Here is a 26984-nt window from a genome sequence, read left to right as displayed (position 1 = left end):
GTCATCATTTATTCTTTCACTCGCCTGCCACCTCTTTTGTCTCCTGGCTTTTTAATTTCCCTGTCCCTTGTTTTCTGTCAGCTGATGATGCATAATACCCATGCCTTGTTCGAACATGTGGGGGTTGGATGCCCCATATGAGGCGAGCACCTGACAGATAAGAGATATGACGGCATTCTTCCCTTGAATCTGTGACATGTTAATTCTTAGAGGGTTGTAAATACAAACACAGATGAATTATGCATGGAGATACAAAAGAAAGTGATGGGCTTTGTGGTTCGACGAGACAGAGACTTTTCTGAATAGGTTCATGATTGAAAGCATGTTTGCCGTCTTAAATGGAGCCCCAATATGCATTCATTTTTATTTTTAAAAAGTCTAAGCAGATAAAATACTTGTGAAAAGCCAGTTTGGAATATTTCTTGCAGGTGCATGTAGGAATATAATTGCTTTCTTTGCAGAAATGATAAGAATAGCTGGTTTCTTTTTCTTGCTGTAAACTGAACTGATCAGACTGTTTTTACTAATACAAAGTGAGTCTGATATACATATACAGTACATTATCTTAACTAATTAAATTCTCGAATATCCAGAGTGAGAATATTTTTTACAAACAGTTGTCATTCTGTGAAACAGATTGTACAGTTGTATATTGTATTTGCAACCTTCACTGTCGTATGATTAAACCGAGCTGCGAGCTGCGTGGCAGACTGTCAAACCTTCATGGACTTTGATGTTATGCTGGCACACTGCGTTTGATATGATGCAGTAAAACTTGCAACATATGTTTCCATTGAACACAGCTGGGGTCGAAGCACATTTGGTTCAAGCGAGGCAAAGATAACCAAACACATTTTTTCATTATGACGTGGTTAAAAACAACATAAATTTATTTTCCCTCGCAGTGTTTCAGAGCCGTGGCGCCTCCCCTAACATCAGAAGAAAGTTTTTTTTTTTTTTTAAAGATTAGGTTTTTTAGATTTAAAAGGAAATGAGCAAAACAATTTCATTGCATATCAAAGGCCAGATATTTATATTTACGTATGAGTGGGATTATTGTTTAAACTGTCTCGAAGCAACATTGATAACAAGGTGATGAACCACATTTGTGCATTCGTTGTACCTTCACTTTATTTAGGTTATTTAGGGCTACATGTGTTAGTGTGTCAGAGAAAGTAAAGTTGGAAAAAGTAAAGAGAAACAACCCAATCAGTGACGTCAGCTGGTAAAAAAAAAATCACATCTGCATTGCAGGCAGAAGTTTGATAATCATCTGTTGGACACATGTTTTACCAAAAGCATCGAGTTCAATGTAGCTATTGACCAGATGGACTTGTATCATCAGTGCGATCTTCCTGATACTTGCATTAGATGTGAGGCTGCAGATTTAAAAAAACACAGAGCATCTTGTGAATATTGTATATTGAATATTGTAATATTGTAAATCACAGATTTTTTCTACCTGATTGAAAACCAAACATTGTACGCTGATTTCACCAAACCACACGGTCTGTGGTTGCTCACTCCACAGTAAGGTCCTATAGTATTATTTGAGAGACCAACCTTCTCTTTAGAGCACTCGCTATTTAGGAGTCAGTTGGTATTTTAGGTAGTTTCAATTTGTTTACTTCTTGTGTAAGAAAAAAAAAAAAATTACCTAAAATAAGGATTTCCAATTAACATAAAGATAAAATATTTCAAAACAGAAAATTGGGACACTGTTCGTATGTGATTTCGAGAGTTTGTATTTGTACACACAAAGTTTGCCAAATGCAGTTTTGAGTTTACATGTGAAAATCAGCCGACTGAAAGTGAATTGACTGCATCCCTACTTTTCATCTCTTTTTGAATTCTAGATAAACAAACTTTACTCAAGACATTAAATCTTATTTTTTCCCTTTAGGTTTGAATTTTTAAACAGGATGACAAAGTTGAATTTCATTAGCATTTTGTCCTTGGGGACCCAAATTGCAGGCGATAAGATGGTATTTGGGAATGATTCAAAGGATATTCTCTTACTTCACGCTATGACTCAGCTTCCTTTCATCTAGTAGTCCAACCACATTTAACTCATTTGCTGTAGACTCACATGCCAATGCATTTTTTCCGCTTGCCTGGCAAAGGTATACTATAATACTGTAATACAAGCATAAATGTTTCATTAGTCAATCAGCATGTTTCTCTTACACTTCAGTACACGAGAAACTATTTGTTATTTCAGCGTGTCTCGATACCAGCGAGACAGTAGTTCTTTGAGAGCTTTGGATGAAGTGCTTTCCCAGTGATTGCGTTGATGTGGTGACCCGTGGGCCTCGGCTGGTTTGAGATGGACTCTCTAGCTCAGAGAGCTTCCTGTCCCTCCTGTTTTGCCGAGTCCATCTCAGCTCTGCTACCTTTTCAATATAGAAATAAGTGAGTAATAAGACCGTCCACGCTGTAATTTTAAATATAAAAGGGAATTCCTTCACCATTGAATTGAATACTTTGAGTCGTCCCAGCCTTCAATGCTTGTACACCCATTCAGCATCTCTTTATGCCCGACAAGCTGAATGGGATTCTTGTAAAAGATACAGTAATTACTCCAAAGCTATTTGGCAGGCTGGCTCTCTGTTGCTGCCCCCGAAAAAAAAAACTCAACTTGGTTCACCCATCTGTCAAAGTTTTTTTTTGTTTTCTTAGCAGGGAAGTGCATGTGCATGTGAAGGACTTCCCCTCACGCAAGACACGGTCTATAATTTTGGCCAGACTGAGAAGTGTCAAGCCATCAAGCAGTTCTCTCATGGGAGAGGAACGCTCTGAAAGCTTTTAACCTCAAAGTCTGTGTTGGTGGCAATGCAGCTGTGTTAAAACAACAGCCTTTTTTTAAAAAGGGTACATTCACCTATTTAACATGAAGCACAGCAGAACCTCTTCCTGAATGTAAAACATGAGCTAGAATACGATAATGACGAGGATACTGTAGGGTAACACACATCTGTAGTGTCTCTGGCAGTGGCCAAGTGTTGCGTAATGAAAACCACAGGAACATTTTTTACTTTTTCAGAAAAATTTATGAAAAAAATACTGAATGGATATGTCTTTAAATAGCCAAGTTATATCCTTCCCCCTGTTTCCAGTCTTTATGCTAAGCTAGGCTAAATACATCCCAGATGCAGCTCTTAACACGCAGACATGAGATTGATCTCATCTTAATCTCGGAAAGAAAGCAAATAAGCATATTATGCCTTGAAGGTGTTACTGTAATATGTGCTGCACATCAACTTTGCACTGTGTTCCCTCTAGAATTCCCCTCGGAGTCGAAACGCTGGCTGTGTTTTTATGAAAAGGCCAAGCGTGGCAGATTTTTATGTTTTTGTATTCATTTACATTTTTTTTAATTTGAGAAATCATGAGCTGAGTCAAAGGGGCAAGAGAGAAATAATGGCGAGATTACAGGCAACTGTTGTGACCCACCTCCCCTTAGGAAACCCAGCCATCATGTTGTCAAGCCGTATCGATCTCTGAGAAAGACGTAAAGAGACTGTGCTGTAGTTAGGGAGAGGGAGAGAGGCAGGGATGAAAGTGCAGACGGGAAGAATGCCCGTTTCCAAAAGTGACTGGTGGAATTTTATCATGCTCAGTGAAAGGGTGACATTTCAGCAATGCTTTATTCCTCACTTTGGCATTTCAAATTAATAAAAGCCTCTAATAACTATGCAGATTGAAAAGATGGAGGACGAGTTGACACACTATGAGCTAACACACCGATGAACAATGCCTCAATTTCACTCTCGCTGTCTCTTACTCTTTCTTTCGCTCTTTCAATTTCATCCCAGTTTCTATCAATTTCTCTGCAATGACCTCTGAATCTCATTGCAAATGTGTGTCCTCTGATTCTCTTCTCACTGAGAGAGCACTTAGAATCCCTCAGCGGCACACTGATGTGTTTTAAAGCTGCTTATATGAAAGTCAAAATCAATAATGCAATGATTTTGGAATAATTTATCAGTGTTGTTGGGGAAAAAAAGGTATTCTGTGGTAACAGATGGATTACACTTTCATTCTCCGTATGGCCTAATAGTGAAAATTAAGAATTATGAAATTTGGGTTTGTGTAATTAATGCTGGGCTGCATAGTATAGCGTTACACTTGATGTGATCAAGCCATTTATATCAACAAAAAAATAAGGCTTTCACATATCACATTGGCCATGATGGGAAAAAACACACTATATAAAGTATTTATGTAAATATGTGACAGAAGTAAATATAACAAATGAGCTTTACATATAAACATACAATGTGTTTTCAGGCTAGTATTGTGTCATAATTATGGCTGGTTTAGTACCCTTTGTATAAGAACACTAATCGTAACAAGTTTAGTGCTCATATTTGCTGTGCATATGACAAACACATGGCATGCTGATATAAATGGGGGAATAAACTAGGTGTGAATCATCTTAACTGGCCTTCTGATTCGAATGCATCTCAATGTATTGCATCGTCAGTTTTCTATATCACTGCACATGGTCTAACACATAAAGAGCAACTACCTCTTCCGCCAACATTGCCAATGACCACAATGAAGTAAGAAAAAGAGGAAAATCACAATAAGCAAACATCACCAAGGTTAATACACGCTGCACAGACAAGCACATAAACCTGGTTAAGGAAAATCTATTTAGTATCTTATTATCTTCCAAATAAATCAACTAATTGTTGGCTCCACCCAAAAAAAACTTTACCCTTAAAACATCTTACATATGAATCTTGTCAAATGGGTGAGGCCATCTTTATCAAAAGATTAAAAAAAACAAATATTTCTAGCACAGCTAAAGCCAATGAGACACACATCTACAACCCTGGCATTGTTAGTGCCATGCCATATCTCCACAGGGTCAAAAGAGATGCTTGTACAATTCGTCTGATGTGTTTATTTAACACACATATCTGCCCATGTTAAGTATGCTCTCTAAAGTATTTTGACAAGAGAGAGATATAATTTTCTTCCCACACAAGCAGGCAGCGTTTCATCCAGAGGCTGCTTTGGAATACAGAGCGTCGCAAAGAGAGAGGGAGAGAGATGAAGCAAAGAGAATTAAACATCCTCTCATTATAGCAATGTTAAAGCGTTTTATTGAATCCTGACATCAGAGGGAATCTAATCCCACATACGACCAAGCTTACATGTGCGGAGACATGCACCCACACACTAATACAGAGGAAAATATGCAGGTATGCGCAGATGCAGATAAACACAAATACAAAGAAACAACAAATACACATATAGACATGGCTTTGATTCAGGTCTCCGTATGGGTTTTCACACATGTAGACAAACGCGCGCACACACATGAAAGTCCACCACCCTACCCCATGATAATAAGGCGGTGTTAAATTTACCACAGTGGGACAGCTAATGAGGCCAGGTGTTAATTAATGTGGAGTGCGTTTCCCCTCAACTACCGACGTCCTGTGAATCCCAATCAAGGCTGGATCGCGGCGCGGTTGATTTGCCAAGCAGCGCACTTCAAAAGCCCAGACTGGCTGTACTGCAGTCCTAAAAAGGACTGCTTTGGTGAGGGCTACGTTCCAAAAGGCGGAGGGCTCGGCATGTGGCAAATCAAAACACGAGCGCAGAGAGAAGTTTGTATTTATTCATTTTTGATCAGACATCGGCGCCGATAGCAGTTACAGCTATCACATCTGAACCCTCTGATGTGCTGTTTACTCAACCACTAGATGTATATATTTTTATTTTGTTGGCTGGCTCATACAAGACACTTTGAGGAACATACTGCTGTGTCTTTGCATGTTTTACCTAAAAATCCCAAACTTAGCGTTATGCTAAGCGGTATGGTGATATAGCATCAAGCTCAAAGTTTGACCCCCTCACTGGATTCAACGTATCCGCAAACGACGGTTCATACGATACCTTACGAAAAGTGATTGTGTTATTTTCCGTGCGCTTTCCTATCAATGTCCACCAACACGAGCGATCAGTGTTCCTGTGCAAGCCTATGGAAGTGGCGTTACTTAAGTACAGAAGTTACGTGACAAATAAGTAAACGTTGACTTCTGGTTTCACACAGGACACGAACAGAGGCCTCTTGGGTAAAAGTCCTATGATTTGTGTCGCTCTTTATACCGCATAACCTGTCCTGGCTCATGATTACATGGATACATACAAATTGATTACGTAGGTTATATATAAATTAAAGTGCTTTACTTTTCATTGCTATTAATAGTGTATGAGAACAGCCAGCTTGATTACATTACTCAAGCAAGTTTGGGCTAATAGCTTTACATACTGTACAGAAATGAATGTAAGCCAATGGTTGCCTGGAATGGTAGAAAACTGTACAATAATGCTTTTAGCCGGTACATGCATGATATTGATTTGCCACAATCTGTTGTCAGGTCTCAGACGTTGATAACCCTTGAACCTGAGCTGTGATATGATGGTGCACTCACAGGTCAGATGAGCAATCCTCCTGCCCTTCATTCCTCTGAAGGTCAGAAGAATGAAAAGCCTGGCTCTGTTGTGAGCCACTGCTGGCCCTGACTGCAGGTCATTAAAGCTCTATTGAGTTTCTGCCAAAGCTCTGACTCTCCCAATATCTCACCATGGCTCATCTCAGCTGTCTCTTCCGTCAGGGCTTATACCAAGCCCTGAAAGGATCAACACCCAGTCCCTGTGTTTGCTGTACACTTGAGCATTCCCTCTTCTAAAAAGCCGAACGAGATCTACCTTGATATCATCCTTTTTGGCCTGGCTTCTGTCCATCACCACGAACGTATCATCCTCAGTTACGTGTGAGTGCAGGGCATAAAGAGCATGCTTTTTCGCACTGTTCAAAGGTTGAGCTTTTATTGTGGTCTTAAAATGGGCTTGGGGTGCTTTAGCTCAAATAAACGTCATTTTTGTTGTCCTGGAACAACTCCCAGAACACTGAATCACAGACGAGTGATATCACCAAGCTGTCATTTGTCAAATTCTCCTCTGGTGCACCCCATGAATGAGGATGGGCATCCGGAGGTGTGATAGAGGGGGTTTGGGCCAGCGACAGTTCTGCAGGTGTCGTGCGGCAGGTTAGGAGGTGTAAGGCCGAGCAGGATGATGGGCTGATTAATCCAGCAACACCTCGGGTCCAGTGGGAATGACTTCTCTCGCAGCCACAGAGGCTCTGTAGCTAGGAAGTTGCTCGGCACATAATAGTAAAGTACACACAGGTCACTCATCAATGTTATATTACTGTATGTTTCACAGTAGCCGTGTGTTCATTCAATTGTCAAGTGAATTTTAAGCAAACTTTTGAAATGTCGCAAAAAAATAAATGCAAATTAGGTGCGTTTCCATCAACTGGTTTGGCGCCGTTACATCCCGGCTCATTGGCTGTAATATTAATGGAAGACCAGACGAGTGAAAAGTAATAAATAACCACATTTATTCAAAGAATAACATTAATCTCAAACACCTCATCCTTCTACAAAGTATCTATTGCATGTGTGTATGCATGCACAGTATCAATGAGTATTAATGCAGGAGTGCAGTTACGCAGCAATTTTATGTAGGCGAGAAGGTTGGTGGAAACTCTGGCGAATAAAGAACTAATCAAAATTGAATGAGTCATTATCTGATTGACCCACAGTTATGATTGCTGACAAACTGCGCTGTATAATTGTCGTCATTATACCCTTCCAGTGTTGTGGCTTCTGCCTGAACTGCTCATCAATTTAAGTACTGAATGAACTCTTTATATGCTGCGAGTCTCCTTTTGGTGACTAATAGCACAATAGTTCTTCTTTTTCCTGAAAAGCGGTGCATCAGTCAAATAAAGTTAAGCTAAATTCATTTTTAAAAGCATTTATGGAGCAGAAATGTGAGTCTCAAAGTCATTTACAGAGAAACAAAGCAGTGAGCGCATATTCGACCTTAAAATGTCACAATGGTGAAATAACAAGCTTGCCCTAAAAAGAGATGGCTTCAGTGGAAAACTGTGGCGAGTTCAATCTGTGATCTGAGCTTCAAGTCCAGAAATCTGTCAACTAAACTGATTGGTTGGATTGTCTGCACACATCCTTCAACTGGAGCGGTCGTCGGCCAGATCATTTATCTGCCGAGCCACATCTTGTGTCAAAAAGGCACATCAACGAGAGGTTGAGCTTTGTCAATCTCACAGGCCATATGTCACTCATTTAAACATCTGCTTCACCTCACCGTGTGCGTGTGTGTTTAGCGCTTGCATGGGGTTTTTGTATGATGTGTATATACGCACAAACTTGGAGGTTGTCTGTGCCGTCAGTGCAGCCCATTTAGGAAAGAAAACATCAATTGCTGTACTTTCAGGACATTTTTGTGTCAATATCTCAATAATATAACCGTGTAATTATATCTAAACATCCACTGAGCCTTTGTGACAACCTGAAGACCGGAATGTCCTGCATGCTTTATATTCCGGTGAATGACATTTGGATGCGCGTTCCCAGCTCAAGTCTCCGTCTCTCCCTCTCTCTTGTTCCTTGTTCTTGTGTGACACCCTGATATTGGATTGACCTTATAGGCTGCAGAGATCACGACATCATTAGATGTGACCTGCCACAGACTTGCTGCTCAGGCGTCCTTGCACTAAGCCTCTGCCCCCGGACAGATAATGTAGCACAGATAGAAACCAGCTGGGCTACGTTACGCAGCAGCCATGGTGGCAATAGAGATGTCAGCAATACCAAGAAGAGACAGGCCATTAGAAGCCCGTGCAGCACTGTATGTAATGTCAATAGGTGTAGACTAAGGAGACTATTTGACTGATATGACATGACCTAATGGAGCTCCTTTAATCTTAAAAACCAAGATCAGAATAAAAATGATTATAGGTGGAATATGTAGCGTAAAAACACCTTGTGTGGTGTTGAAACAAAAATATTGACGAGGTGACACATGTTATACAGTGAAAGATAGATCATATGATCCCAGTTTGTAACATAGACTTTGTTATAAATGTGTAGCTCACGACATCAGCATGACATCAGGGTTATTTTCTTAGACTTTAGAGAGCCCCCCTGTGTGGGACTCCTCATAACAACATAACGGGTCTGTATTCATGTGCATTGGAGATGAGCCCATTTAATACGCAACATATTTTATATGATGTATATGAGATAAAATAATAACTAAATATAGTTACATGACATAATAATCATATGCCATACATGTACTATCATACAGTTAGATAAGTGTAGTTATTCTGTAATATGGTACTAGCATGAGTAATTATAACAAAATGTATGAGTAACATCAGCAATCTGCTTTCATAAAAACACAGATTTACAATATTTCAAACATTAAATAAATCTTAAAATCTCTAAATATTCAAATTACATAATCAACATATTACATTTAAATTACAATATAACCTTTAACTTCAAATATAATCTATGCTAAATTCTACTTTCATGGTAGCAATTATATTGTAAGGGCTGGCCAACTTTTTCAATGGGTCGATATCTCATTTTGGTACAAAACTGTATTTCTAATTCTCTGCAGACTATTTCCCTCTGCTACAGCCATGATCACAGGTAAAGGATCAAGCTGAGAGTTTTTAAATAGCTGCCCTGCGGGAGAATACTGAAGCCCTGGGTCTTAAATGACCACAGAAGGTATTGATCTTCATAAGGCACTGTTTTTGTTGTTAAATAACCACCACAAGAAATCCAATGAGAGGTCCTAACCTTTGCTCGGTCTCTATCATTCCACCTTCACTGGGCTGTTTGAAGGCATTCCAGTACGGTGGTCTTTTTTGGATGAAAGTAAATACTGTACATGTCACTTAAAGTTAGATCATTATTGAGCTTTTTAATGATGGTGTTGAGTTCGAGAGCCTCTTCTTCTGTGGGAGACCAGCCTTTCCAAAGAGTCAGCCGGTTTCAATTATGAACAAAAGCATTTAATACTTCTGATGCTAAAACAGTTGCATAGTGAAGTACATTATTTACAGTTACATAGAATATGACCCGCTCACCCCAAAAACGGTATCACCACACCGTGGAACAGGAGCAAGAGAACGGAAGTTCTTTCTCTCCCGCCTTACATAGTTCAAAAAACATCCCATAATGTCTGTAGTTCCTATTGGCTAAATCCAGCTGGCTCCTCCTTTCTCAGCCAGCTAGGACCCCCCTGGCTCGGGTGATGCTCCTTCTGAAGGCGAGGCAGGCAATGAAAGAATGATTAGGGATTGAATTTATGACTTGATTGAAACTGGTCTCTGAACACTTCTTCAGCTGGCGTGATGAAGCAAATTTGTCTCTTTTTAAAAACTTCTATTTACTGTGCTTCTCACCGTTTAGGCAGGAAATTGTTTTTTTTACAACAGCTTCGGACGCTTCGATCTGGGTTCTTTATGTCGTCTGTAAATAAGGCTCCCATTTCGAAAGATGCAAGGCAGCCCCCCCGCTGCAGCCTCAAACCTAACCGGGACAACAAATGAAAGAAAAATAAGTGATATTCATGCTCTTGAATGACAACAGCGAATTCGCTCTCTCTTACACGGTCTGTGTCTCCATCCCGCACTCGCTCACCGTGTACCGTCAAGGTCTGGGCTCTGAGCAGACCTCCAGGCTGTCCAAGCACAAGTGGGGAATATGAAAAAAGCCTCATCACACATCATTGGCAAACAGCCGACACTGGTACACTAAGAAATAAATTTGCACACTAGAACCATATAGGTTTTTTGGCATGTTCTCATAGGAGAACCCTTATTAGTTTTGCTTTTATAATGGTATCATCTAGACCCCCCTCCCCCCCTTTTTCTTTTGGTTCTGCTGATAACCCTTTTATATTCAAAGGGTGATGTGGTGCAGTGCAACCCACAACAACAATCATGGTTTACAATCACAGTTTTTTGGGGGGGGGGGCTCTTTGGAACCCTAATTTCTTAGAGTGAAAGACTTCATGCAATTTATTGTCCCTGTGGTCAAACTCAGGCAGCCAGCGTTCTTTCTATAACCCCTTAACTCTCTCTTTCAGATCTTTCTTTCTGACTTTCTGCTTTCAAGCTTCATGTTGGCTTTGCTCGTGTGTGGGTGTGCATGGGTGTGAGAGAAGAATACTGTTAGAGCCTGAGATCTTCCTTCAAAGAACCACAAACGGTGGACTTGTTTTATATTCTCTCTACCTCCCACTCCCTCTTATGCTCTCACTCCGTCTCAGCCACATAACACTTATTACCCTCCTAATTGGATCATGCAACGCTCCTTTAAGTCATCTGAGCAGGTCTAGTGACCCACAATCCCTCAGTCTTGTTCTACTTCAACCCGTAGCTATCGCTTCTACTGTAGCTGCGGAGCCGATAGCATATCACAGTCTCACAGGAAATATAATGGGCCGAGAAGATCTGTATCTAAAAACAGGGAAGTCATACAAACATCTAACTGTGAAGAAGATAAAACATCAAAAACATTTTTTGCTGGGTGACAAAAAAGCGCCCCTTGGTCTTTTCAAATAAAATATAATGGCATCTGCTTATCAGTATTCCTGCCAGTGATCTTCACCCGACAAAAGTGGCAGTCTCCGTTGAATGCACTGCAATACCGGAGAGATAAGCGAGTAATGTTGCAGATAGCACTCTTCTCACCTTTAGATAATTCCGCGTGTAGAGTGTCGGATGATTGCTGATTATCGAACCGCTTTACAGTTGATCTGAATCTCATCTGCACTTAACCTCATTGTTCCTGGAGCAGAGGTGAGAGGAATGTCAATTGGAATGTGTCTTGTGCTCTCTGGCTCCGTTTCAGCTCTCTCTCTCTCTCTCCATTCACTCACACAGGGATATATACAGCATGTGCACACACAAGCAAACACATTCAGAGCTCTGTAACCCTCTAACAAACAAACACAAACGCATCAAGAGCTCCTCTTTCTCCCCACTAACACTCACAAAAACATCCAGACTCGGTGGATGTGTATAGAGCAGACACAGGCCCATGAAAAATGCATGTCCTTTTGCGTGTTTCATAAGAAACACTCATCGGGATTCCATTCCCATCTCAGCTGAAACACCACACTGGAATATCAATTACACTGGCAATTTGGGTGGCAGTGCAGGCTGGAATGGCGCTGAACGAGAATATGGGATCCACAGTGTCATCATAACAAGAGGGTCACAGTCTCCTGCTACTCTAGAGCCAACATTGCTTGCGCAGATTATAAAATACAAAGAGGCACTGGAAAAGCAAATAATCTTTCGAGGCAAAGTGTACAGCTGACCTGGGAGATGTTTTCGGGTTTGTAGTCGTTAGGGTGAGACTATTACAGCAAGCAGCTTCATAACTAACAAGTGTTCTAGGATTCCACTTTTCCTGCGAATATTTTATGCAAAACTAAATATGTAACTACCCTTTTCAACTTTTCAGTTGCTTAAGTTCCCTTCCTCAAACTACAGAGTGCAGTTTGTACCTTTTTTTCTTTCGTCATTTGTCATTTTTACTGGACAAAACTGTTCCTGCACAACAATAAAACAGTTATTAGTTCAGATATTGTCAGCGTGGGCTTTGATTTCTAAATCTTTTTTTCACCACCATTAATGAGACTTTCAGTAGTTAGTTTGCAGTAGATTTACCTACTCCTCAGCTAGCAGGAGGAGCTGCTCTCTGATACAAACAAAAGGAGTCAACAGTAAAGTCAAGCAGTCTAACAGCACTGAATCACTGCCAGAGTTCAACAAGTAATGCATTTCAATATTATGAAGACATATGTTTTGAGTAATAATTCAAAATGAGGCACCCAGAGAACTTTAAAATAACTTCACCGGGTGCACATCTCTCTTCATAAATGGGCTAGTGTCACTGAATTCAACCCCAAATGTAAAGTACTTACTCTTTAATCTTGGCCATTGCACTTTGAAAATACTGTATTTTGTAAAAACTCACTCAAGTTATTATTTAAAAATTGTAACAATATCATATTTAAGAATTGCACCATACTACATATTACATAGATATTTGTATACCCTGACTGCAATGTTCACTTACATGTGTGCATCTATCTGTTTTCTTTAAAGGAGAATCCTTATATGTGCAACAATGAATGTGACTCCGCCACTGAGGAGCTGGCTCATCCTCCAGAGTTGATGTTTGACTTTGAGGGCCGCAACCCCACAACGTTTTGGCAGTCCAGCTCATGGAAGAAATACCCAAAGCCCCTCCAGGTTAACATCACACTGTCGTGGAACAAAACCATCGAGCTGACTGATGACATCGTACTGACCTTTGAGTCAGGCCGACCGGAGCAGATGGTCCTGGAAAAGTCACTCGACTACGGCAGGACCTGGACCCCGTACCAGTTCTATGCCACCGACTGCCTGGACGCATTCACCATGGAACCCAAGACAGCCAACGACCTCACCCAGCGCACCCTGCTGGATATCATCTGCACTGAGGACTACTCCCGAGGCTATGTGTGGAAGAACGACAAGACGGTACGTTTTGAGATAAAGGACCGCTTTGCCCTGTTTGCCGGGCCTCGGCTACACAACATGGCTTCGCTGTACGGCCAGCTGGATACCACCAAGAACCTGAGGGACTTCTTCACCATCACTGATCTGAGGATTAAGCTGCTGAAGCCAGCCACTGGAGCCACCATGGTGGATGAGAATAACCTCTCCAGATACTTCTACGCCATATCTGACATCAAAGTGCAGGGCAGGTAAGACCCACTTATATTTCTTACTAATTTCCCTTCGAAATAAATCAAGTCTGATTGCACTATCATATTGTTTGGGTGCTTTAGTCTTTCAAAGCAGCTTCAGTTTGTAGATTGTCACTTTTTATACATTTGTAATCCATTTGAATGCCTGTAGTCCTCAGCATTGGATAGAGCCAGATCAATATTGACGGATGTTATGGATGGATTGATAGAATTCACAGCATTGATCACAGATCATCGGTATTAACTGGGGGTGGTAAACCATGTGCTATTGAGTGCCAACAGTTTGTAGGTTTTCATTCCCTACAAAGACACCACACACTGATTAGCACTACTTCAAGTAGAGGGGAAGAGCTCATCAGTGAAATCCCCTGCTGAGGTGATCAGCTGGGATGAAAGCCTACAGAATGTGGCTTCTCCGTAGTACATGGCACCATCCCTGGTATAGACAAACCTATGTTTTCTGTCTTTTGTGTAAAAGTTGCCCCTTCTTTGAGTTGTTCTGATGGGCCCATTTCCACAAAGGGTCATCACAAATGCTGCTTATTATGATTTTAGAAGGCACCATCAGCTGAACGGAAAAGTTAACGGCCGCAGTCTAAACACGAATGGAAGTCAATGGCCAGATCCCAATGTCCCCCCCAAAGGCCTTAAGCACTGAACCTTCAGGGGCTTAACAGATGCTACTTGGTAAATGCCTTAGTGTGAGAGGCTGCAAGGGCTCAAAGTTATTTATTAATGCGAGTGGGAGAGCACTTTACGAGGCCAAAACATGGTATGTACATTTTAATCCTTAATGTTAAGGTGGTGTTTCTGTGTAATTTAAAATGCTGAACATTAATGCGCAGTCCTCTTTATGTTATTTTCTTTTAAAAACCTCCGGGTTTCCCCTGGTAACAATGTGTTTAACGTCACAAATAAATGACTTGTGGGTAATTCCCTCATGCAAAGTCTTGAAATATGTGGACGAAAGTGTGCATAAAAGGCTCAAAATGTCTGTGACAGTTGACAGCGGGACAGCCCTTAAACCTTCACGGACTTTGCAGAAACATACTTCCAAGTCTGTGAGTCTGTGAGTGTCAACATTGGTATTGGGCCTATGAATGCATTTTGATAAGGAGGATTCTTAATTAAGTGAATTGACATATTATATTACTGATTAAAACTTTGAAATGCAAAGAAAAGAAGCTTCATACCTCCTTTTCTTTAGCCTACGTCTTGCACAATTTGCACTTTTAGACACAGAGCAGCCAAAGCGTTTCGGTGGCCCAGACAGAGTAAGTTCAACCCAGCACAAAATTCTGTTTCTAAAATAAGTCTGAATCAGGAAAAAAAAAAAAGGAGTAGCCTGAGCAGATGCTGAACTCTACTCTCCTAAATTACTTATTATAACCCTAACTTGACAAGGACAGAAGGCTGAGATTTCCTCCTGTGAGCCGAGGTGAAGAGAAGAGTTTTAATGCATGTCTATCTGCATTTTTTATTACAGACACACATCAAGATTCCACAGACATCTAATAACCCATAACATGATATTACAATTACTGGGTCAGGTAGCGCATCAATTCTGGAAGGCTGAACTTACTTTTGTTCCATTTTTCTTTGGTTTTAAAACACTTGTCAGTTTAATAAATAACAACATAGATATTTTCTTTTCTTATTACTATGACTTTTTGAAATGTTTTCACTTAACTTCAGTAAGTTAACTTAGTTACACAAGGTTTCTCATTGTAATCAATCCACTTTTCCAAGGTGTATTACACTTACAGATATCTCCAGCCACAATTCAAACACACACTTCCAATTGCCATATTGGACAGAGGCCATAAGACAGCAGAGAAAAGTTAGCAAGGATACAACACATGGACAATATAGAAATGTACAAATGAAGTTTTTATTGTCTGATGAAAAACAACTACAGTAGAGCCTTATGTGAAGCAGGATTTAACAAGGACATATCGTGAAAAACTCACTTTTCCAGTGCTTGTGCACATGCAATTGGGTATCTGGAGTGCCCACCAACCCACAAACTGTGAAATAAGATAACCCAGTCAGTGTTTTGTGGGCTGCCTAAAATCAGAAAACATGTCCTTCAACGAGCCTTTTAGAGTTGGCTCCCCTTTCTATGCCATATGCACGCTCATTCGAATATTCCTCAACCCCATATGAGCATCTCCATCCACGGCTTGAGAACTTCCTTTTGCAAAGGTGCACCCTATTTTTAAGCATTTCAGACGGGTATATTCAGCTAGACAGTCTGATAACACACGTATTTTTGAACATTAAAGCATTTAAACATGTTCGAGTAAAAAAAACAAAATACAAGCATGAACCCCGAATATGAGAATTATGTCTCCTTGATGTCAAAAACTCAAATATCCATCATGTTCAGGTACTTTACCATTAGCTATAGAAACAGGCAGCTCTACTGGTCTCCCTGAAGAGAAAAGACATGTGATTCATGTGATTTACCTGTGACTGGAGACGAAGTCAATTTCAAGTTTTATTGCTCATTATGATGATTTAAGGGCTCTTTAAGTGAAATCGCCGTAATTTCAGAGTTCTTCTAGATGACTGGTCATAAGAAAACGTGAGCTGTATTTTAGGAAAGGAACCTTTTGTGTGGCTAATTTGAACTCTATAGCCCTTTGCTTCACAAAGATAGTCGCTAACTTTGTCTGTCTGCCATTTGGGGCTGAGCAGCTAGTGTACAGTGCGTTTATCAGATTCTATTGCTGGAAACAAGGGTGATTGTAGAGCTGAGGAGGACTGTTGGGTCGGGTGATTTGTGTGGGTTTGTTACTACAAGCATTTCCCTTCACGTCACACATACTAGTTTGGTCCATTGTTAATCAAGTATAAAAATATGACTTATTGATACTTTAGAGAGACTATTTTAATTTACCTTGCTCCTTCCTCTCCACTTATTTTTTTTTTAATTTTTACAATTTTAAAACCTTAATTTTTAGTAAAATTAAGCAGACCTCCTCTGGAAGGTATAATATACTCATCAGTGAGTCAGCAGAATACCTCTGTGATTTTCCGGGAATGGAAACATTGTCGTTTCATGATGCATGAAAATGGCCCACACGATGGTCGTAAAGGCTCTACAGCTGCTCTGCAAATGGGACCTGTGTTGCTTGCTGCAGTTGGTTTATATGAGGATAACTAGGCTGGTAATGACCCATCAGATGGGCCCTCGGTGAATTGAAACAGTTAGTCCCTAATTAGAATTCAGTTGACTTCAATGGCAGATTAGAACCATTAGCATGTTGGCTAATTGGTAGGAGACTAATCTTGTAATTAAGAGCATTTGCAGCTGATTAAATGGTAATCATCAGAGACACATCAGTGAAACGTGGAGACTTTCAGAATTGCCAGGCTGTGGTTCCAAATTTAGCCTTGCCCTGTTTAATAATGAGGGGCTTTGTGGTTGTATCTATGAGGTTTCCTTTTTGAGCAAGCTACAGTTTATGCTTTAAATAACACACACTTTCAGACATCTCTGGTATGTTTTAATGATCTTTGACTGCTGGTTCGAACAAATCAGTCACTGAACATGAGCTGTCGTAAAATCTGAAAACACTTCATGATGTTTGATTTCTTTGATCACATGCCACAGGTTTTACATAATGGTGAAGAGTGATACTCGCAATTCCACCCTATCAGAGAGATATAGGTACGTGTTCTGCAGTCAGACACACTATTCAATATTCAAACTCACACTGTAAACATGAATTGATGAGTTCTGCATTGCAAGGCTCGCTTTCAAGCACAGAATAGCACCTCCCACAGATATCTTATTTTGCCATTCATTAGAAAGAGTAAAAGGTTGGATGGAAGGAAAATAAGCTATTTTGCCCAATTTTCCATCCTGCCCCTGGGCATCAAATTCAATTTTCCACAAAAAAGTTTGCAGTGAGAAAGAAAATAAAATAAACATACGATTTCTGTCCAGAGGTGGATCAGTAACTCACTTGAAAGAGGGTGATAGAGACGGGTGGAGAGAGACTTATTATAGTTCCCACCAGACTCGGCAGCCTCCTGGCTACAACCAAATGTGAAAGCCTTATCACAGAATGGCCATCCTGTCCGAGAATTCCCAGAATACTCTACAAACACTGATTAAATTACACTCATACACTGCTGAATGTGTGCAGAGTCAGGTAACCGGTGGATATGCTCATGAATGTCACAGCTCTGAATAAGTTGATACCGCCATGCTTTGGAAATGTCAAATTATATTTCCACAATGATTTCTGAATTGTTTTTTGTCATTTCACACTTATATACAGAAAAAGAAAAATGTAAAAGATAATATAAATATTTGTCACAAGTCATTTAGTTTGGGGAAATTATAGAAGAAAAACGAGTGCCTTAAAATGTAGTTATTAGAAACAACGAATTTTTGCGGATCAATTTGTCAATTACTTTCTTAAGGTTTTACATTTTTTGTCATCTTTAAATACCAGCTACAATAGAGTTGCATGATGAGTCATCACGTATGTCATATCCGCCTAGTGTTCTGATAGTGCTATCAGTAAGGACAAAGCCCACCCTGAACTATATAAACTCCAATTAAACTCTTCAATCAACAATATATCCAGCTTCACCTTCATCTCAATCTTTCCCTACCTTAACCATACTGTAGATAACAAGCTCAGATACTACAGGAACAATTTACTATGGTGGTAACGCAGTGTATCCACCTTAAATGTGTGGAAGTAAATAAAAAGGCATCATCAACATGGTTCATGTGTGCGTACAATGTCTTTAATGAATGAGGCTTGTTACCTGTATGCTCTCGAAAGCCATTGCAAGAAACATAATGAACTCCCAAACTTCAGTGCCAGAGCAAGTTAAAGCGAAGCAGGCATGCCAATAAAAGTAAACAACATTTCATTCCGAAATAAATCCCGCGAAGCTTGAGATGCCACACATTACAACATGAAAGAACCAGAGTAGATTTCTTTTTTAATAATCTAAGAATTGTAACAGAGCACTGGTTTGTAAAGCTGTCTTTACAAGGCTCAGTATCACATTGCACCAAAAATACTGTGAAAAATCTTGTAGTTATGAGTAAAAGAAGACATGAAGAAAAGGCAGAAGGGGGATTATTTTTTACCTCTCCTGAGTAGAAGGTAGTGTGTGGCGGGGGTAGCCGTGCTATTGATTTCTAAAGTTATTCCACATCAACGGAAAACAAAAACCTTGAACCGTGCAGGCTGTTCCACCTTTCACGTCTCCCTCTCCATCGTTCCTCACTTATTGATCAGATGTCTACTTGTTAATTAAGACATGACCGCTACCGGCTGGCTGCACGGTCAGAGCTGCACATCTGCAGGGCTGCAGCGGGGCCTGGGAATGAGAGGCAGCTAATCCATAAGTGCTAATGTGCTATTTCTCTCATCCCCCTTTGTCATTCTCTATTTTATCCAAACCGTTACTCTCGATTTTCTTTCCTACCTCACTTTTCAAGAGGGCCACATGTCACTACACTATCTATGTATGTGTGTGTATGTATATATAAATTGTGAAATATTAAAAAAAGAGATGATTTATTCCCTTCGGACTTTCTGCTGACAAATATTAACAAAAGCTAATTTCAAAGACAAAACATAGATCTTGAATCATATCCCTCTGAGGTATACATGAGTTAATCAAAGGCAATTCAAATACAAAAGAGTAGTAGTTTTAGATGAGATATGAAACATTTTACTGATATTATATGCTCCCCAATGTTCCCCTCGAGCTATAGACAAACTCTGTATCCTCCTCTTCCCGGTGGGAATCCTGAGCTCATGAAAGTAGAGAATCTCACATTTCAACTGTATCGTGCACTTAAAAAAAGAGCTAAATGTAGCTCCTCCACAGAGCATTCAGAGGACGGGCTTCAAACCCCACATAGAAAATCCAAACCAGGAAGATATCTACAATATGCCTTGAAGCGGCCGCATACTGTATGGAAATTCAAGAAAAAGTGTCATGATATTGCACCATATCGACTACTCTAATGTGCCAAGACATTCCCCTCCCTCATTTATCTTCTAACCTGAAGATGTAGCCTTCCTTACTAAGTTTGTGTGTCTCTCTCCCTCTTTCTTTCTCTAGCTTGTAAATGCATAAGGTAGGACAGGATTCAGCTGAAGGAAAGAAATCGATATTCCTCTGGAGTGTTTGCGTAAAGGATGATGTTGAGCAGTATGATGAGTCTTTGATTTTTCGCTCAGTGGGGGTAAACAAATGATTTCATAATTCTTGACTGTTGCAAAGTATACTGATGCAAAGACAGCAGAGCATCCGCAGTTGCACAATGTGGTTATTTTTAATACTTTTTTTCTCCTTTAGTACTTTCACACTGTTTTCCCAAATCCACCCTTATCTTTGAGTAATGTCTGTTTCTCTCCTTTTTGGAATATTTGCAACCTCAGATGGATGCCTCATCTTTTCTGTCTCATGAAGACTGTGTTTAAGTGTGCTGTTTATTGGAATCACCCACTACCAAAGTTCAATTGTTCATCCACTATTTGCATTTAAATCATGCCCAGACAGTTATCACTACATTGTTGAGTAGTACAGTACAGTAATGAGCTTAATGGGTAAAAAGCTTATCAACCTCTACAGGTGACGAAAATAAATTGAATGTAGTCCTCTTGAGTTACACCATAAAAAAATTCAGAGAAAAAAAATTATAAAAACTGGAGTTTACATTTTACAAATCTGCATGCATGATTTTTAAAGTTTCTTTAATATTTTTCAAATTAAATTGATTTCAAACTAAATGTCTCTAATTGATATTTTAAATGATTCAGTGTTTCTCTACACGAGTTCTAGCCTTTCAAACAGCTTTTAGATGATGTTTTAGTGAGATAAGAGTAACAGAAAATGTAATTGCGTTGTTAAAGGCACTATGTGGAATTTTCTGAAAATCATTATTTTAATGAAACTGGTGGCCATTAAGTGAACTGCAGTCAGCATTTTGTTGCCCATGCTCGCTGTAAGTAGGTGCCATCTAGCAGTGACATGCCATTACAATAATATAGTTAGAATAACGCCACCATCTGTAATGTTTCTATATTGTATTTTAGGCCATTGGATCCATATTAACCTAGCTTGTCGTTTAAAAATTACTTCATCAGCCAACGTTACAAAGCAACCAATGGCAGATCCACGCTGCGTAGCTAAGTCACAGCTCGCTAACGTTAGCTTAGGTTATAGTTAGCTAGTTGACTGCTCTTGGCTAGTAGAAAGCAATAGTTTTGCTTTGTACCGTTACATCATTTATTGTTGATTAACTTATCACTGTTTGTCATAATACATTAGTATTATTGATCATGTTAGTTGGTGAAGTAATTTGATAAGCTAGCCAACTAACAAATCCACTCAGATAGTATTTTTCTAGCGCCCTGTCAGTCCTGCCAATAAGAGCAGAGATCCAAAATAATTAATAACTGAAGAGGACATCTTAAATTGTCCCATCATTCAGCAGTTGAAATTAAAAATACTAGTTAGGAACAGATACACTTATATGGCTGACAGCCAAATGTCAACATCAAGTCAAGCCTATCAAACACAGAACACTCTTTTGTTATTTTTGTCCTCGACTTGAATCTTTCATTAAATGACTACATTGCAGTCTTGCCCTTCACAGAACCCCACCAGCCAACGCAAACTGCACAAACACCTACATGCACACACAAACTCACTGACTCGTATCAAGCCTCTCACATACAGTAAACACACACACACACACACCATCAATCCTCCACGCCCTGTGAACCATGACAGCTGTATTCAGCTTGATTGACAGAGTTTGAGAGTCGGGTTCAAATGCAGGTTCACACGACCCCCAGCGTTACTCCACTACCACCGTAAGGCTCTACCCCGGCTCTGCCAACGGCTACTCACTTATCTTCCACCAGATGTCTGTCACATGCTGCGATGTTTTCTGCCAGTCATCTCCCCGTCTCCAGTGTTTAATTAGTGCTCATTAAGGCCCAGGCTTTCTTTGTAAATAATATATGGAGAGAAAGTACATCAACATAAGCCGTCTCTGGTGGGCCAGCAGCCATGAATAGTAAAATCATCAACATGTCCTTTTGCTATACTATGTATGATCAAGCTTGACTAGTAGAGGAACAGACAAGGTTGTTGTGGCTTCATACGTTCAAACTGTGTATGTTTACATGTTTACAGGTGCGTGTGCTCTGACTTGAATAATTGAAGGCCAAAGCATGTTTTTTTTTCTCATTACATTCAAGTATCAACAATACTTTTCTAAGAGCAGATTTTTTTCTATTTGTACTTTCAACCTTCACACTATAGTAGGCGAATGCATGCACTTTACAGCCCTTGCATGCTTCTATGCTCTCTCTCACACACACACACACACACACACACACACACCCACACACACACACACAGCCTCTGATTTCCATATTAATATGTCTTTCCATTGCTGATTTCTTCATGGCTTCCTCCTTGTCTCAGTGGCTTACATCACATGAATGAGATGGCCCTCCTAGGGCTGAGGTGGGTAGACATTACCATACTGTATGTCTACATCAATGCACAACCTCAATAATAGGCCCTGTCATTGAAACAAATCACAGGCTTTCAGTGGCAGTAGCCCAAGCCACGTAAATTCGAATTTCATTTCGCCTTGGCAGAAAATTGAAGCAGGGGGAATTAACTTGTGATCCATTCCTAATATTTCTCCAACAATTTGGAGAGCCCTGGCATGGCTACTTTACATTTCGACGGGGGACGCAAACAATTTGCTTGAGATGTATTACATTACACCCCGAAGAATGACAAAATTGGCCACCGCACAGAGCGACGAAAACAAGCCCAATCGGACTCTTCAATTTCACGGTGACACAGCCTGGTGTAATGAGGTGACTCTGTGACTCCCATCGTCTCCTTGTGGAAGAGTTCAATGCCATCGGAAATTTAAAAGGAGTTAATGTAAAGTAACAATGTCAAACTCATTATGTTAGCTGGATTTGCCTTGTTCTTGCCCAAATTATTGTTTTCCCTGTCCCTGCAACTGTACAGTATGCTATGGAGTTTTCTAAAGGCAGTCTGGATGTAAACACTTAAGCTTCGGCCTTACACTGGTTGATTAAACAGGATAATGCATTTAATTCACCATAATTAACCTAAAAATTGAAATCAAGTTAGGTTTCACACTACAGCAAAAATCCCTTTTTACCTTTAGGGCCATTTTTATAAAAAATGTGTTCACTCCATATTTATTTTTAGATCACATTATGCAAGCTGTATTATTCATTTGAATACACATGAATGATTTGATTTTTACAAGAGTAAACACAGGTTAGCAAACAAGATACCATTCAACAGGTGTTCCCACATGAAAGCATCCAGTGTATTTGTATACTTTTGCACCTTTCAACGATAAGATTTTAGAAATACTGAGGTCATGAGTTCAAGTCCCTCCAACATTCATATTCCATTCATTCAGATAACTGTTATATTGTATTCTCGGTAAATGTCGTTCACCAACATTAAGGTCTAAATGCTGTTTCAAAACCCTATCCACACTTAAGCCTTAACCACACAATTAAAATGTTTTGTAAAAATACTGAATATTTTAATTTGTTTGCCTACAGGTATATATTGAGACAAAAAAACACTGGCAACAGCCTTTAAATGAACAAAATGTGTTCTTTTTTTGTAAGTTGTACACTCACAAAGCAATTCAAAGGGCTTCACATGAGACGTAAGCAATGCATTAAGACAGGATTTAAAAAGAGCAAAATCAAATAGAGGATACAAATAACCAAAAATTGAATAAACATATTAAAAAGAAAGATACAAATTACAGTGCAGTGTGAGTGCATCAGTGAATAAAGCTAAATTTAATTCAATAACAGGCAGTGGCAAACAAGAATTTAAGCCTCCCTTCCCAGATCGTCTGAGAGTTCTGGATGTTCATTATACAGCAGCTAATCACTGATAATCCTTCTACTTTTGCTCCAAAAACAATTATTCCGGTTTTATCTTTGTTTAGCTTGACCTAATGTTCCTACAAGACAGTAAGAGACAGGTTGACATGTTGACAACAGGCTCAACTTTTTAAATGAAATTCTCCCATTTTGGTCCCTGTATAGCTGGCATGTCTCACAGCATTCCTTCCACTTATGTAAAAGACATTAAACAGCCTCTCTTTCCCTGTAAGGTGCTGGCAGGTTATTCTGCTTTGTCCAGGTAACACATTGACATTCATCTAAAACTTTCAGCACTCCCAAAGTTTCCCCTTAACAGCCTCGATCTCTCCATATCTGTCAGAGCTATCACCGGGCAGGATATGTGAGGGTCGCAAAGTGTCTTGTCAAGGAAAGTTTCAGCAAACCTCAGTATGTATTTATACAGCATGGAGGCACATTAAAGGCTCTGACCATGGGCAACTTGTGAGAGGGAACAGGTGAGGTATAGCGCTGAGGAAGACTGGTTTGCTCAGTCAGTCTTAACAGTCAGAGTGGCAGCTATGGGTTAAATCTCTAAAGGAAAAAAAAAAGGGACTTTCCAGTCTAAAAATACAAAAAAAAAAAAAAGCCATTTCATAAAATTATCAATAAGTAATGTCTGCATTTGGAAAAGTTCTTTTTTTCCCCACAAAACTTTTTGTAGGAGCTGCTACCACTATTTGTTTTTGAGGTAGATAATATGCAATTCTTAAGGCTTTAAAACATCCGAGTTTACAATTAACACCTGAGCACTTCCTACTGTGACGTGTCAAAATGTTTTCTGTGAAAAAATGCATTTGCAAATATCAGGTAGAGAGATGTCAATCAAGCACAGTCTGTACACACCCACGCCGTCTTGAGCTCTAATTAGGTATCTGCTAAAAATCAATCCACCTCGTTATAGGTTTCAAAGACAAATTAGTCTATATTTTTCATGCAGATTTGCAAGCACTAATGTCTCTACTGGAGGTCACAGGGCATCACTTAACAGTATTTTTAATTCTGCTACATTCTTTATCTGCTCTTTAGACAGTTAGACTCATTATGGCTTTTAGAAGCATGATTTCTCCCTATTCAAACATTTCTATTGCTTGACACCAAGTTCACTGTCATTTATCCGCCGTTTATTTGTCTGAGAGGCAACGCAGTAAATGGAAGTTATATAAAGCACTTCACAGGATTCAACAGTTACATCAGGGCCATATGCTATACAGTGACAAACATTGTCACTCTTGGCAAAAATGCTGTTTAATAGTTGAATTGCTGAATAGGCGGCCAACAGCAGAAACACATGACGAAATCAGTTGCTTTAATGTAATTTTCTTGCTTAATTAAAGATTTAACTTGAAAATTTGAGAGGTTTCCTTAACCTGTCTGTTCAGCTCTTCTACTTTTTAGCTCTTCTCATTTAACAAGTTCTGTGCTCCTCTTTTGTCTTGAATCAGAGATGCTATAGGAGAGGCTGTCACAAGAAAGAAAAGCTGTGTTAGACATAGTGAGCCTGTCAACACAGTGCCAAGTAGCCAGGAGAAGCCAAGGTTAGGCAGCAGACACAGTGCTGCTGTCTACTCCAGAATATCAACACATACGAGCCGCTCGCCTCACCTTTCCTTCACTGTAGAGATTTGTTCTTTGTTACATTTAGCATGCCCATGCACAGGCTACAATTTAGTCCCGAGTCTGTATCACATTATTCACCAGGGGCAAAGAAGGTAATTTAATGAAATTAGAAGGTCATGACAACACATCATAATTCGATGAAGCCCCAAAACAACCCTGATTAACGTAAGAGCTTTGTTCCATTCAAACCGCAAAAAAAGATGCATAGATTTTCTTACTCACCCAGGACTGCAGAGGGAGGGACAAAGACGCTTGATGATCTCCAGTGTCTCCTAAGGAGGTCACTTGACTTGATAATGGATAACACCGATTGTTATTGTGCTGTAAAATGAATTAAAGGTTATTAAAATGTAAGGAAATGTGTCTTCCTCATGATCCCTGTTGAAAATCTGGCCATATAGGGGGTCTCTCTCGTGGCCCAAACTGGTGAAAGAAAAACTCTCTGATTTCGATATGACAATGCCAGCGGCAAAAGCATCGCATCCCAGAGCTCCCCCGAGTGAACTATGTGCATCGGTTGGGCTCGATGATCCAGATTTAGCTGGTTTTTAATTAAGTGGAAGGTCAAATCTCATCGCTCTTGACTTGAGGGAGCTGCTGCTGTCTGCATGGCAGAAGTGCTACACTCAGTCATTAATTTTATGAAGCAGGATCTTTAATTGATTAAAAAGTTAAGGACTATGGGGAATGCGGGGTAAGAGGAAGTAGCATTTAGTTGCTGTGAATGTGAGATGGTATTCAGTAGCATCCATTATGGCTGCTGATGTTGTGAGACGGCACTTAACCCGAGGAAAGATAATGACTTTATCTTACAGATAGATTGAAGGTTTAAATGTGGAAATCTGTGTTACTGCAAACGGCCAGACTGATCTCATCCAGCATTCGTAGCTATACCTACAAAATAAAGAATGTGACATAATTTGTAGGTATCCTAGGAAATAATGTTGCATGTTATCCATGTAATCATGAACGAGGAAGTATAAAGACTGCAAAAGCCCACGCGGGGCAGGCGGAAGGGGAGGTAGATAGGTCCAACAAACACCGATCTGTCAGCCAAGAGAAGGCTGTTGGTTCCCCGTGTGAAGTCAACGTTGATTTGTTTGTCTCATAACTTGCATACTTCAGCAACAGCGCTTCCATAGTTATTTTAACCCAAACAGCGATCTTTTCCTCAAAGTAACTCAGTTTTGTTGCCTAAACCGAACAGAGTTGTTTCCTGTGATGATGGAAATTTACTTTGTAAATACTGTATGCATGTAACAAGCAGCAATTGACACATGCTGCTGACATTTGTAGGAAAACACACATACAATGACTTTTTAACTTTTCACAAGATATCATATGAACCGTTGTATGAGGATAAATTGAAATGACAATTACTTTTTTCTGGTTTAAACTGAAAGGTTCCCATGGTCATTTCAGTTTTATGTGAATTCCTGCATGATCAAGTAAGTTTTTGTGTATTTTGAGTACTTTGAGCAGTTGAAAACATTCAAAAATCATTTTGTAAAATTGCAGTGAGGATTTTATACATTGATGGTGGTGTTACTAATGTGCTCTTTGGGGAACTTTTGTTGATGAATGAATATATATATTTACTAACCATTTTTACTTTACATATCCATAAATAATGTATAAACAGTTAATGAATAATAGTAGGTTTAATTATTGTAGTTTTAAAGTTTTAAAAACACACAG

General features: G+C 39.7%; 1 protein-coding gene across 6 annotated transcripts in view; it reads left to right on the top strand.

Annotated features, from left to right (window-relative positions):
• LOC116393135 (netrin-G1-like) overlaps positions 1 to 26984 on the top strand; it is a 53675-nt gene that overhangs the window by 12025 nt on the left and 14666 nt on the right. For all 6 annotated transcript variants that reach the window (XM_031865180.1, XM_031865176.1, XM_031865178.1 and 3 more), the window contains one exon: positions 13034 to 13677. In XM_031865180.1, the coding sequence (XP_031721040.1) occupies positions 13046 to 13677 (632 nt within the window). In that variant the 5' untranslated portion in view covers positions 13034 to 13045. The remainder of the gene's footprint in view (positions 1 to 13033; positions 13678 to 26984) is intronic.

Source organism: Anarrhichthys ocellatus, unplaced genomic scaffold, assembly GCF_004355925.1.
Source record: "Anarrhichthys ocellatus isolate YVR2014 unplaced genomic scaffold, GSC_Weel_1.0 scaffold32, whole genome shotgun sequence".
Lineage (NCBI taxonomy): Eukaryota > Metazoa > Chordata > Actinopteri > Perciformes > Anarhichadidae > Anarrhichthys > Anarrhichthys ocellatus.
The sequence above is the reverse complement of the archived record's forward strand: the minus strand, read 5'-3'. Positions and strand labels throughout refer to the sequence as shown.